Here is a 12,446-nt window from a genome sequence, read left to right as displayed (position 1 = left end):
GCAAGACTTTGTATCCATGGACAATATTGAAACCGTGTTTAAAGTTTTCAACTTAGTCTTTGTCAGTTTTCATGAACTTCTTAGTATTTTGTTTTTCCCCTCACGGGTCTCAAGTTCTGATTTCCAAGATGTCTGCGCCCATGAAACCAGGCATGAAATTATTTATGAAGGATGAAAATAGATTTAGACAATATTAGATAATTAATATCAAATTAATTCCATACAATGTTAACTTTCAGTAGACTTACATACATCCGAAATATAATAGGACAAGCGAAGAAAAACAAAATACTTGATGCCAGTTTTCGAGTTATTTCCCTTAGGCTTAGGAAGGTTGGAACACATCCAAGATTAGTCTTAGGGATTGAAACAAGTTGTGATGACACAGGTGCAGCTGTGGTTGATGATAAAGGGAACATACTTGGTGATGCGCTTAACTCCCAAACAAAAGTGCATGTGAAGTAAGCAGCCCTTGTACAAATGTTGTAAGAGGGGGTGATGGGGTAGTCCAAGATTACTCTGACGTCCAACTACTGTTTTTGCCAGACAAGCTAGGGTCGAACAGCCTTTGGACGTCAGAGTAATCTTGGACTAGTGATGGGGGTACCTCCATGACATATTTAAATAACAGTAGAAATTCATGCAAAATGACATTAAAAATAAATTTTGGTGACCGTCAGTCACGATCATGTGAAACTCAACTCATTTCATTCATTCAAGAGCTTGCAGCAAATAACAACAATAACACACAAATAGACTTAATTATAATGTACTTTGCCAAAGGATTTGACAAAGTCCCTCATAAAAGACTTCTATACAAACTTAAATATTATGGTATTCAAAAAGAAACACTCCACTGGGTCGCTGCCTTTTTTAAATGACAGAACACAAACAGTTGACCTGGATGGAGAGTCATCTGACCTGGCTCCAGTCAGCTCAGGTGTCCCTCAAGGCACAGTCCTGGGCCCAGTATTATTCTTGGTATATATATCAACGACCTACCAGAATACCTACATGTATACCGACGACAGTATCATCTACAAAACCATCAAATCTCAAAGTGACTGTAATGCACTCCAGTTAGATTTAGAAGCAGCTGCTAGGTGGGAGCAAGACTGGTTGATGGCTTTCCATCCAGACAAATGCACAGTTCTTACAGTCTCACAGAAGAAAAACCCATTTAAACATGACTATATCCTCCACAATCACAAACTGGAACTTGTCTCTTCGGCTAAATATCTGGGCATTACACTTCAAGCAAACCTAAAATGGTCAAAACATACAGACAACATCATAGCTAATGGCAACAAATCTCTGGGCTTCTTAAAAAGAAACTTAAAAACCTCATGTCAGAACATCAAAACTCAGGCATATCTGGCACTAGTTCGTCCAAAACTGGAATATTCATGTTCAGTGTGGGAACCTCACACAGTTGAACAAACCTCCAAAATCGAGATGGTCCAAAGGCGAGCTGCCAGATATGTCTGTAACAGATACCATAACATCAGTAGCCTGACAGATATGATAAACACCCTAAACTGGCCAACTCTACAGGAAAGAAGAACACGCACAAGATTAATAATGTTCTACAAAATAATACATCAAATCGTCGCTATACCATCTGCTATTCTCATACCATCAGACAGTAAAACCCGCAAAAACCATAATTATACTTTTAGACACTTTTCAACCAAAAAAGATACATATAAATATTTATTTTTTCCATATACCATAACTCAGTGGAACTTATTGCCAATGCAAACAGTCGCTGTCGCCACAGTCGACACTTTTAGAGAACAGCTCACACCAGCTGTTCTCCACAAATTCATTTAACTCATTATTAGCCTATGTACATAGTTTTAATCACCTTTTTAAAAAAGTTAAATTACGCACCTCAAATTTATTTCCATATACTTTTTGTCTTTGTCTTTGTAAATATATATATAGGCCACGCTGCGCGCGCAAACAGTAAATAATCTTCAAATCATTGAAGGACTACTGAAAACCTAAAGAAGAAGAAGAAAAATAAATTTTGGTGCATATTTTTTTGGCACTGGCTACGGTTACATGGAAATGTAACAATAATAAAAATATTATTGTTACTTTGAAGACTAAATGCCGGAATGCATGGTTTGGTAAGGATCTGTTTAATTACGAATGTAACAATAATTATTGAGGCTACGGTTACATAGGGTTATTGTTACATGAAAAACAGCAATGTACGATGGGACTAGTAATATGTACTAAATAATAAAAAATGAAGAAATTTATTTTATATTTGCAATACATGCATTTATTACATACAATTTATTTACTGTAATTTTTAATTTACAATGACAATTTCTACAAATCTAGTAAGTGGTTTTTAAAGTCCAACACATTTTTGATGAACAAAATTGCGTCCTCCACAGTTACGTGTACATACAGAAGTTCTTAGTATTTAAGTTACAGTTAGCAAACTTTGCTTTTGATGTATCAATTTGGGTCAAGTTGTATAGCTGTATGAAATTTATGTCTTGATTTTGTTTAAGTTTCACTGGTTTAAAACACATCCCAATTTTTAAAGATTTTCACCCTAACAAAATTGGTTCAAAGTATAATGACAGTAATAAGAGTAGGTGTGCAGTTAAATACTTTAAAAAAGTGAAACCATTGAACTATATGTTTCGCCTTTGACACTCCTAATCTTGAGTAGTATCTTTAAGAACATCAAAACCATTAATACGTAAAACTATTCAAGTTAAACACCATTTGATTGTTGAATAATAATATTTATTATTTATCAGTATTATTTATCAGTATTACAAGTATTGTTTAGTACATATAATAATAATAATAATAATAATAATAATCTTTATTTCAAGAGGGTATGCTCAATTAGTACAAACACTATTCTCCCTTGAGGCCCTCACACTCCACTCACAATGCAATTCACACAATTTCTTCATAACAAAGAAAAACATTAGAAAACATAAATCAAAGTTGATACATAGTCATTTAAATATTTCCTGGATTTTCAAGTAAAAACTTAAAGCAGTTTGTTTTAAAAGTATTTATGTTTGACATGTGTCTTAGTGCTTCTGGTAGTTTATTCCATAAAGTTGGGCCAGAATATGAAAAAGATCTTCTAAATGTGTTTGTTCTTGCCTTTGGTATATTAAGTAATTGGGTAGTATTTGATCTAAGTTGCATTCCATTTTTATTTGAAACATAGGAGATTTTGTTAGACAAATATTCTGGAACAGATCCATATAAACATCTATGAACATATAAGGCCTTGTGGTAAATCACACGATCAGTAAATCGAAGCCATGATAACTTTTTAAACATTGTATTAGATGGGGTATCATAAGGAAGTTCAAGAATAATTCTAGCTGCTCGTTTTTGAAGTTTATCTAATCTATTTGTATTTTGGTCACTGGTGTTTCCCCAAATTGTACAACAGTAATCCAAAATAGGGAGAATATAACCATTAAAGTATAACTTTCTTGTTTCAAGGGGTAGGGATTTCTTTATCCTAGACAAAAGATTTAGCCTTGTACTGATTTTTGTGCACAAAGTGTCAATTTGGGCTGTCCACTCAAGATTTTCATCAATAAAAACCCCAAGGAGCTTTTCACAATTATTATTAACATCTCTAATGTGTGAGTTACCAACACTCAAATTCAGAACATGGTCTGTTTTTGCTAGTTTCTGTCTAGAACCAATAACCATAGATGTAGTTTTTGTTGGATTTATATACATCTTATTTCCCTTGCACCATTCTTCAATTCTTTCTAAATCATTTGTAATGCTGTCCTGGATGGTATTGAGACTACGACCTGTGCAGTGAATGGTAGTATCATCTGCATAGAGGTCTGCTTGAGATGAGGTTATATGAAGGGGCAAATCATTAATGAACAATAAAAATAAAAGGGGGCCTAATATGGAGCCCTGAGGTACTCCAGTTTTTATTTCTAGTGCCCTTGACTTAATTGTCCCATTTTCCACTTGTTGGAATCTATGAGATAGATATGATTTAAACCAGTTACATGATAAATTTGAAATTTTGTAGCACTGCAGTTTTTGAAGAAGGATAACGTGATCTACCAGATCAAATGCTTTTTTAAAATCTAGGAAGATAATACCTATAATTTCTCCATCATCAATTGCTTTCAACCACTGATCAATAAGTTTTAGTAAAGCAGTATGACAAGAGTGGTGGCTTCTAAATCCAGACTGACTTGCATGAAGGAGCTTATATTTTAATAGGTATCGGTATAGGTGTTTGCAGACATGCTTTTCAAAAATCTTTGACATAGTAGGCAAAATAGATATTGGTCTATAGTTGTCGACAGTATCTTTAGGACCCTTTTTATGGCTTGGCATGACACGGGCATTTTTAAGCTCAGAAGGAAATATACCAGCAGTGATACTCCTATTTATAATATAAGCTATTGACGGTGAAATAACTTCTGATGATAATTTAAGTATGCGAGGACTTATCTGATCAATGCCTGTAGCTTTTGCAACATTTAAATTGCTAAGGCAGTCCTTAACTTCTGCAACTGTTATCAAGGGGATGTAAAACCAAGTATCTTGAGGTACTTTTGCTGCTACCTCCTCATAAATCTTGTTACTATCAAATTTGTATGATTGAGATGTTGACAGGCTATCTTTTGGGGCAATATTTATAAAATGTTTGTTAAAAGCATCAACTATATGCTGAGTTTCTGTGATAACACCATTGTGTGTCTTAAGTTGGTATGGAAAAGGAGAACTTTTTGTTTGGTTGAGCCCCTTGACATATTTCCATAATTCTTTTGGATTTTTAGCCTGTTCAATGGATGTTTTATAAAATTTGTTTTTTGCATCATCTATAAGTGATTTGCTTTTGTTCCTCCAGAACCTGTATCTGTCTAAATCATGCTTTTTATGGTAATAATCCCTGTTTTGTCTAGCAGTTAATATTTCAGGGGTTAACCATTCTGGCCTTTGAACATTTTTGACTCGCTTTGTTTTTATTGGAGCATGCTTATTTAAAACATTATTGAAAAGAGAATACCAGATATTTAAAGCTTTGTCTGTGTCATGTTCTTCTATCACATTATTAAAAGGTTTACATTGAAGTTCCTTTATAAAATTCTCTTCATTAAACTTTTTAAAACACCTATAAGTTATGATCTTGTGGCTAGAATCAGGTATTTCTTTAACATTTGTTTTTCTTGTAAGGCACACTGGGTAATGGTCACTTAATGCCAAATAAGGTACAAATGTTTCAATTATATTATCGAACTTATTTGTATAGATATGGTCAATGATCTTTTTACTTTTATCTGTTACTCTTGTTGGATTATCAATAAGTTGTGTAAGACCATGGCACTGTATCATATGGGACCATTTGTTGTTACTACATCCTTGAGCATAGTCAATATTTATATCACCCATAATAATAATTTCTAAATCTAAGCTTGATGCTTTACTTATTTCTAATTCAAAAGCATCTATCCAGTCTACTTTCATATCTGGTGGTCTGTAAACTGAACACAAAAGAATAGGTTTTGTGGATGGAAAATTGATCTGAAGCCAAATTGATTCAACATTACCAATCTCTAAGTCTTTTCTCCTTTCATATGCCATTAAGTTGTTTATATAAACTAATACCCCACCCCCTGTTTTGTCTTGGGTTTCATGTCTATCTTTTCTTATTGTGTCATAACCATTTACTTCAATTAAATTATCACCTAATTCTGAATTTAAGAATGTTTCACATAGACCCAAAATGTGTAAACTTTTCTTTTCATTAAGGGTGAGTCTTATTTCCTCAATTTTTGGCAATATGTGCTGAACATTGAGATTAGCTATTTTTAATCCCCTTTTTTGAAGACCAAATGAATTAAGCAATTTAGGATCATTAGTGCGTTGGCATTCACTTTGCAGACCACTTCCTTTCTCACCAACTAATTCACTCTTATTTGCATTGACACATGCATTAGCCTCAGGGAGAACTTCCATATTGGTAATAACACATACGGAGTCTACATTATTGTTAATTAAGGATTTAGAACATTTTTCATTAATGTCAATTAAAAGATTATCATAATCACAAGCACATGCCACTTTGTTACATTCATGACAGATATTACTTAACACCTCAAACCTTGTATATGTTTTTACAGTAATTTCGGCTTCCTTATCTTTGCCACATCCCTAATTGTTTTTGCAATTTTTTAATTTATGTCCCAGATAACCACATTTATAACACTCAATTTTATGTCCAAAGTTACAGTTTCTAGTACTATGTCCACCTTCTCCACAGTTAAAACACTTGTTTCTTCTGCTGTTATTTTGCTTCTGTTTTAGGATTGGAATATAACTATTATAAATTTTCAGAAGTTTAGCTGTTCCAAAGTCCGTCAAGTGTATTCCATCATACCAAAATAGTTTTCGTCTATTCACTCCAAATTCTTTTTCTGTTTTGATTTGAACGGCATCATAGTTTTCACATGTTTGTTTTATTATTTTGTTTATATCCGCCACATCACAATCTATCCTTGGTGTTGCTTCTGCTATGAAAACTTTTGTGTCTGGTGACCTATCATGAATATTCATAACAATTTCCTTTAAATCCTCTTGAACGGAAACCAGATCTCTCTTTTGACTGGCATCATTTCCACCTGCTTGTATTATAATCTCACTGCAGTTTTCAATGTTGGTATTTTGCAGTTTGGCTCTAATATCCCTAAAATTTGCACCTCGGTTTGTTGAGACTTTAATACTATGATCCAATCCTCTCAAATTAATTCTTTGCAGGATAGAACTGCCAATTATAATTTTGTTCTTTATTCCATTTTCATCTGTACCTTTTGAAGTTCGGACCGATTGACTTGGTACTGATTTATGTTGCTGTTGAGGACTTTTGATTCTGTTACCATTTTGTGCTTCCTCAATTGTATGCTCAGTTTGCACTGATATTTCATGCCTACTCATCATAATTGTGTCTTTGTTAGGCCTTTCTATTTCTGTTTGAGTTGATGAGTCTCTCATTTCATTTGAGCACTGAATTTTCTTATCAATAAGAGTTGGGGTGTTATTAGCTTTCTCCATAAGAGTCGAAACCAGTTTTTTCAATTGATCTATTTCCCATCTTAACATTAGTTCCAAAGACTGCTTAGCACAGGGTGTTGAAGTCAGTTGAAAAGCAGCACTAGGATTCAATTTGTTGTTCTCTACTTCAGATTCATTAAAAGAACTTGTAGCTGACACCATATCTGAGTGTTCACTTATGTCGAACTCTAAATGTTTCATTTCTGTTTGGGAACTTTCCAATTTGAGCTCTTGAGCATTATTGTCTTTTGGTTGAGATGCAGCTTCAAACATCTCAGTGTTTTCATTTACTTTTTCAATCAACATTTTTGCAATGTTGTTGAAATAAGTGTCAATCCACTGTTTGCAACCTTTTCCTTGGACATGAAAAGTACCGTACATGTTTGTTTGTATATATGAAGAACTGTCTTCTGTCCATTTATAAAGGTGTTAAATACAAGACCATTATTTTCCCTGTCTTCAAAAAGTGTTTGGTCAAAACTTGTAAATAGAATATTTTGGAAAATATTGAAGATTGCAGGAGCTTTAAATGTAATGACATATGAGCATGATCTGTCTGTACAATCTCTAAAGTCATAGTACTCACAATCTTTTGTGTATTCATTAACTTCCTCCAGATTAAATCCACTAAAATCTCCAATAAATGATGAAATGTTTTGGAAAAATGATGTAGTTATATCCATGTTTACTTATATATATAATTAATGTTATTAATTTAAATCATGATTTGATCCTTAATATCTATAGTAAGATGCACGAGACATGGACTAGTTTACTTCTAAATTATTTAGGACTTTACACTAGTCTAGTCATGTCACGATTTTGCGTAATATTTTTCATAGCTTCTGGGCCGGGGTCTTGAACGGCCGCCAGATCCCTCAATAAGAAAAACGAGTTGAAATGTATATTTATTGAATGACTAAAATGATCTGTATGTATTTTATAGGTTGTGCACCTCCTGTTGGCTCATATGATCCTAATATATGAAATATGAAAGAATTAAGCAAAACAACTATAGAAGATTTAAGTTTAATGAGGGTGGTAAAGGGGGGGTGCTTGCACGGAAAAAACGTGAAATAAGACATAATTTCACGTTGAATGTGAAATAATTTCTGTAATGAACGTTGCACGAACAAAAATAAATACTTTTATGTGAACCTTTTGTGACTGAATCACTGTCTTTTTGTATATATTAACTCTTTGTTTTACTTGATATTCCCGATTTAGTATACACATTTATGATTTAATTTGTTTACGGCTTTTAAAAAAGTATTTCTTGACGATCCCTGCCAAGTGTTTGATTTTTATTTGAAAATGCACGCAAAATAAGACTTTGAAAATCACGATGCACGTTAAATTAAATAAGCAGAATACGTTGAACGAGGCACCCGTCTTGCACGACTGAACGTCAAATAAAAAAGTAAAAACATGTTGAACGTGAAATAAAAAACGGCGATCACGTTGCACGAAAATAACCCTTTACCACCCTCTTTAATAAATCTAGCGTACATTGCTGTTTTTCATGTAACAATAATGTAATGTAACCGTAGCCTCAGTAATTATTGTTACATTCGTAATTAATCGGTTCCTCACCCAACTTTGCATTCCGGCAATTAGTCTCCAATGTAACAATAATATTTTTATTATTGTTACATTTCCATGTAACCGTAGCCAGTGCCTATTTTTTTTCCTTAAAGGTGATAAAAAAACGAATGTATTTGACTATTATTCCAAAAATAACGGTCACAATAATGTGAGACCTCTGACGACTCACGAGAAATTTAAATCAATTTGATGCTAACGGTAGCCAAAAATGACTGTTGAAAGCCCTCTTGTAATTTATCAAATTACTAGGAGAATTAAAAAAAGGACCAGTACCTTTCACTAGTGGCTGCATTTAGTTCAAAAGGCAAATATGACATCTTGCAAGGTTTTTTAATTTAATTTTTTTTTTAAGTGATGCCTTAATCCTACATTGTTGTAGGAAGGCGTCACAGAAAAAGATTTAAAATAGCCTTTCAAGAAGTCATAATTATTTGGACTAGGCTGAATCATATATATGCCACATGACAGTCACTGATAGATAGTTTTATATCTAACAGTGGGCAAAACTGATGTGCATATTGTGGCATCCCTCCTTATTTATTATGTATTCATTTTCAATGTACTGTAATCATAGCCAGTGCCTTATAATTACTCTGCTTTTATTTTAAGTATTTTCTAATAAATTTGGCAATAACTGTGGAATGTACATATAACTCTAATGGCCCTCAGATGTATATTCATGGTATTCGAAATAGAAACAGAAAATCTCTATTTGACCAATCATGTCATATATACTCTGAATATCACAAGGACCATAAGAGCTTAAGTTCATCACCTAGTTTAGTTGGCAAATAATACTGCATAATGACACAACTAGTCAAAATAACCTCGATGTTTTGAAATATGAAAATAAGAAGATGTGGTACTATTTTTATTAATAAGACAACTCCAAACCAGAGATATTATAACTAAAGTTTCCTTTACAATGTCTTGAACAATGAGCAAAACCCATTAAAGGGAAAATTCACGATTTTTCACTATTTTTTGCCAATATGAAATAAATCTCATTTAAGTCTTGTTCGTTAACCATCTGATAATGCGATTTAAAGCGCATCGATGTCTTTTGGTGTGGCTATAAACCAACTAAAACTAGGTGATAGCCATGATACTTTTAAAATTAGATTGTAGGATTTATCTTTTAACGATTTTTGGATACGAATTTTAGTTATAAAAGTAAATCATACAATAAAACATTTTAATGATTTTTTGCCCGACAAATGCTTTAAACAAACATATGAAACCTGAGACTACTGTTATAGTAGTCTCAGATGAAACTGACATGATCGATAGTGTATTAAAAATACTTGTTTGTATTGACCTTTTTGCTTCAGTCCAGCAAATATTACTTGAAGTTGTAATGTGGAAATACAATTGTGTATTGTTATGTGACACTAAGTGAATGTTGAATGCATGAGGGTAAACTTAAGGTAATAAAAAGATTAGCATTCTGTAATTGCAATCTTTTGATCTTCATTCAGTGAATTCTAGCCATCACGGTTTACCATGTAAGACATAATAGTGTCCTATGAAAAAGTGTCCACATGGACACTTTTTCATTGAATGAAATTTAGTATTTAATATAAATGTCCATTGCCATGGAATGGTGTGCCTCAACAGGACAGATTTTTTGCTAACAATATGAAATAGTGTCCACTCACAGGACAAATTTTCATAGTAGTTGCTATTGAATTGTGTCCTCCAAGGAAAGTAATACAAAGGTCATTACAAAGTTTTATTATACTTGAATTTTAATTAAAATATGAAGGATTGATGAGAAATTGATCAATACAAATGTAATTAAATAAATAATGGATGGAAGTGAATATAGAGAAATTTAAGTTCTAAGAAGTTCCCAGCAAATGGTAATGAACATGAAGAAAATGAAAGAATAACAATTAAGAACGAAGTGTAAAATCAGATATGAAGAACTTTATTAGCTCACCTGGCCCGAAGGGCCAAGTGAGCTTTTCTCATCACTTTGCGTCCGTTGTCCGTCGTCGTCGTCTGTTAACTTTTACAAAAATCTTCTCCTCTGAGACTACTGGGCCAAATTTAACCAAACTTGGCCACAATCATTATTGGGATATCTAGTTTTAAAAATGTGTCCGGTGACCCGGCCAACCAACTAAGATGGCCGCCATGGCTAAAAATAGAACATAGGGGTAAAATGCAGTTTTTGGCTTATAACTCAAAAACCAAAGCATTTAGAGAAAATCTGACAGGGTAAAATTGTTAATCAGGTCAAAATCTATCTGCCCTGAAATTTTCAGATGAATCAGACAATCCGTTGTTGGGTTGCTGCCCCCTGAATTGGTAATTTTAAGGAAATTTTGCTGTTTTTGAATATTATCTTGAATATTATTATAGATAGAGTTAAACTGTACACTGCAATAACGTTCAGCAAAGTAAGATTTACTAATAAGTCAACATGACAAAAATGGTCAGTTGACCCCTTTAGGAGTTATTGCCCTTTATAGTCAATTTTCAACCATTTTATGTAAATCTTAGTAATCTTTTACAAAAATCTTCTCCTCTGAAACTACTGGACAAAATTATTCCAAACATGACCACAATCATCTTTGGGGTATCTAGTTTAAAAATGTGTTTGGTGACCTGGCCATTCAACCAAGATGGCTGCCACAGCTAAAAATAGAAAATAGGGGTAAAATGCGTTTTAGGCTTATAACTCAAAAACCAAAGCATTTTGAGCAAATCTGACATTGGGGTTAAATTATTGATCATGTCAAGATCCATCTGCCCTGAAATTTTCAGATGGATTGGACAACCGGTTGTTGGGTTGCTGCCCCTGAATTAGTAATTTTAAGGAAATTTTGCCATTTTTTGTTATTATCTTGAATAGTTTTACAGATAGAGATAAACTGTAAACAGCAATAATGTACAGCAAAGTAAGACCTAAAATTAAGTCAACATGACCAAAATGGTCAATTGACCTTTCTAAGGAATTGTCCTTTATAGTCAATTTTTAACAATTTTCATAAAATTTGTTAATTTTTACTAACATTTTCCACTGAAACTACTGGGCCAAGTTCATTATAAATAGAGATAATTGTAAGCAGCAAGAATGTTCAGTAAAGTAAGATGTACAAACACATCACCATCACCAAATCACCATTTTGTCATGAATCCATCTGCTTCCTTTGTTTAATATTCATATAAACCAAGGTGAGCGACACAGGCTCTTTAGAGCCTCTAGTTATATTTATTATGTCAGAGAAGAAGGCAATAAAAAATAAATAATGTCCATTTCCATGAAAAATTGTCTCCTAAATATATATAAGTGAACAGCATTTTACAGTAATAGTTATGAAATATGGTCCATCTGCAGAACAAATTTGCGTAGTGAAAGTAAAATAAAATGGAACAGCATCTAACATGTGTATGATAATATTAAAAAATATAAATATGAAGATAAGGATGGTATGAGTGCCAATGAGACAATTTTTATGTCAAAGTAACAATTAATTCAAGTTCGTAATTAAAGTTAAAATGCGTCCAGTAATAACAAGGCAATGGATATCATTTAATATTTTAATCATATCAAAAAATACCCTGGCGGACACAATGTCCTGTGAAAAAAATGTCCACCTGGACAATATTATGGTAGTGAATAATGTCCATGTTCATGGACACTTTTTCATACCTTAGGACATGTTTTCATTGGAAATTGTGTCCAGGACACATTTAAATAAGTAAATATTGTCAAAATGTGTCCGGTGGACATTTTTTCATGGAGA

The 12,446-nt window shown here is 33.0% G+C and overlaps 1 protein-coding gene across 3 annotated transcripts in view; it reads left to right on the top strand.

Annotated features, from left to right (window-relative positions):
- Positions 1-16: 16 nt before the first annotated feature.
- The window catches only part of LOC139513233 (tRNA N6-adenosine threonylcarbamoyltransferase, mitochondrial-like), a 31,381-nt gene continuing 18,951 nt past the window's right edge, over positions 17-12,446 (top strand). The window contains exon 1 of one of the 3 annotated variants that reach the window (XM_071301535.1): positions 17-150. In XM_071301535.1, the coding sequence (XP_071157636.1) occupies positions 17-150 (134 nt within the window). Of the gene's footprint in view, positions 462-12,446 lie in introns of all 3 variants that reach the window. The other 2 variants (XM_071301536.1, XM_071301534.1) reach the window with 2 other exon arrangements.

Source organism: Mytilus edulis, chromosome 2 (genome assembly GCF_963676685.1).
Source record: "Mytilus edulis chromosome 2, xbMytEdul2.2, whole genome shotgun sequence".
NCBI classification, from domain to species: domain Eukaryota; kingdom Metazoa; phylum Mollusca; class Bivalvia; order Mytilida; family Mytilidae; genus Mytilus; species Mytilus edulis.
The sequence above is the reverse complement of the archived record's forward strand: the minus strand, read 5'-3'. Positions and strand labels throughout refer to the sequence as shown.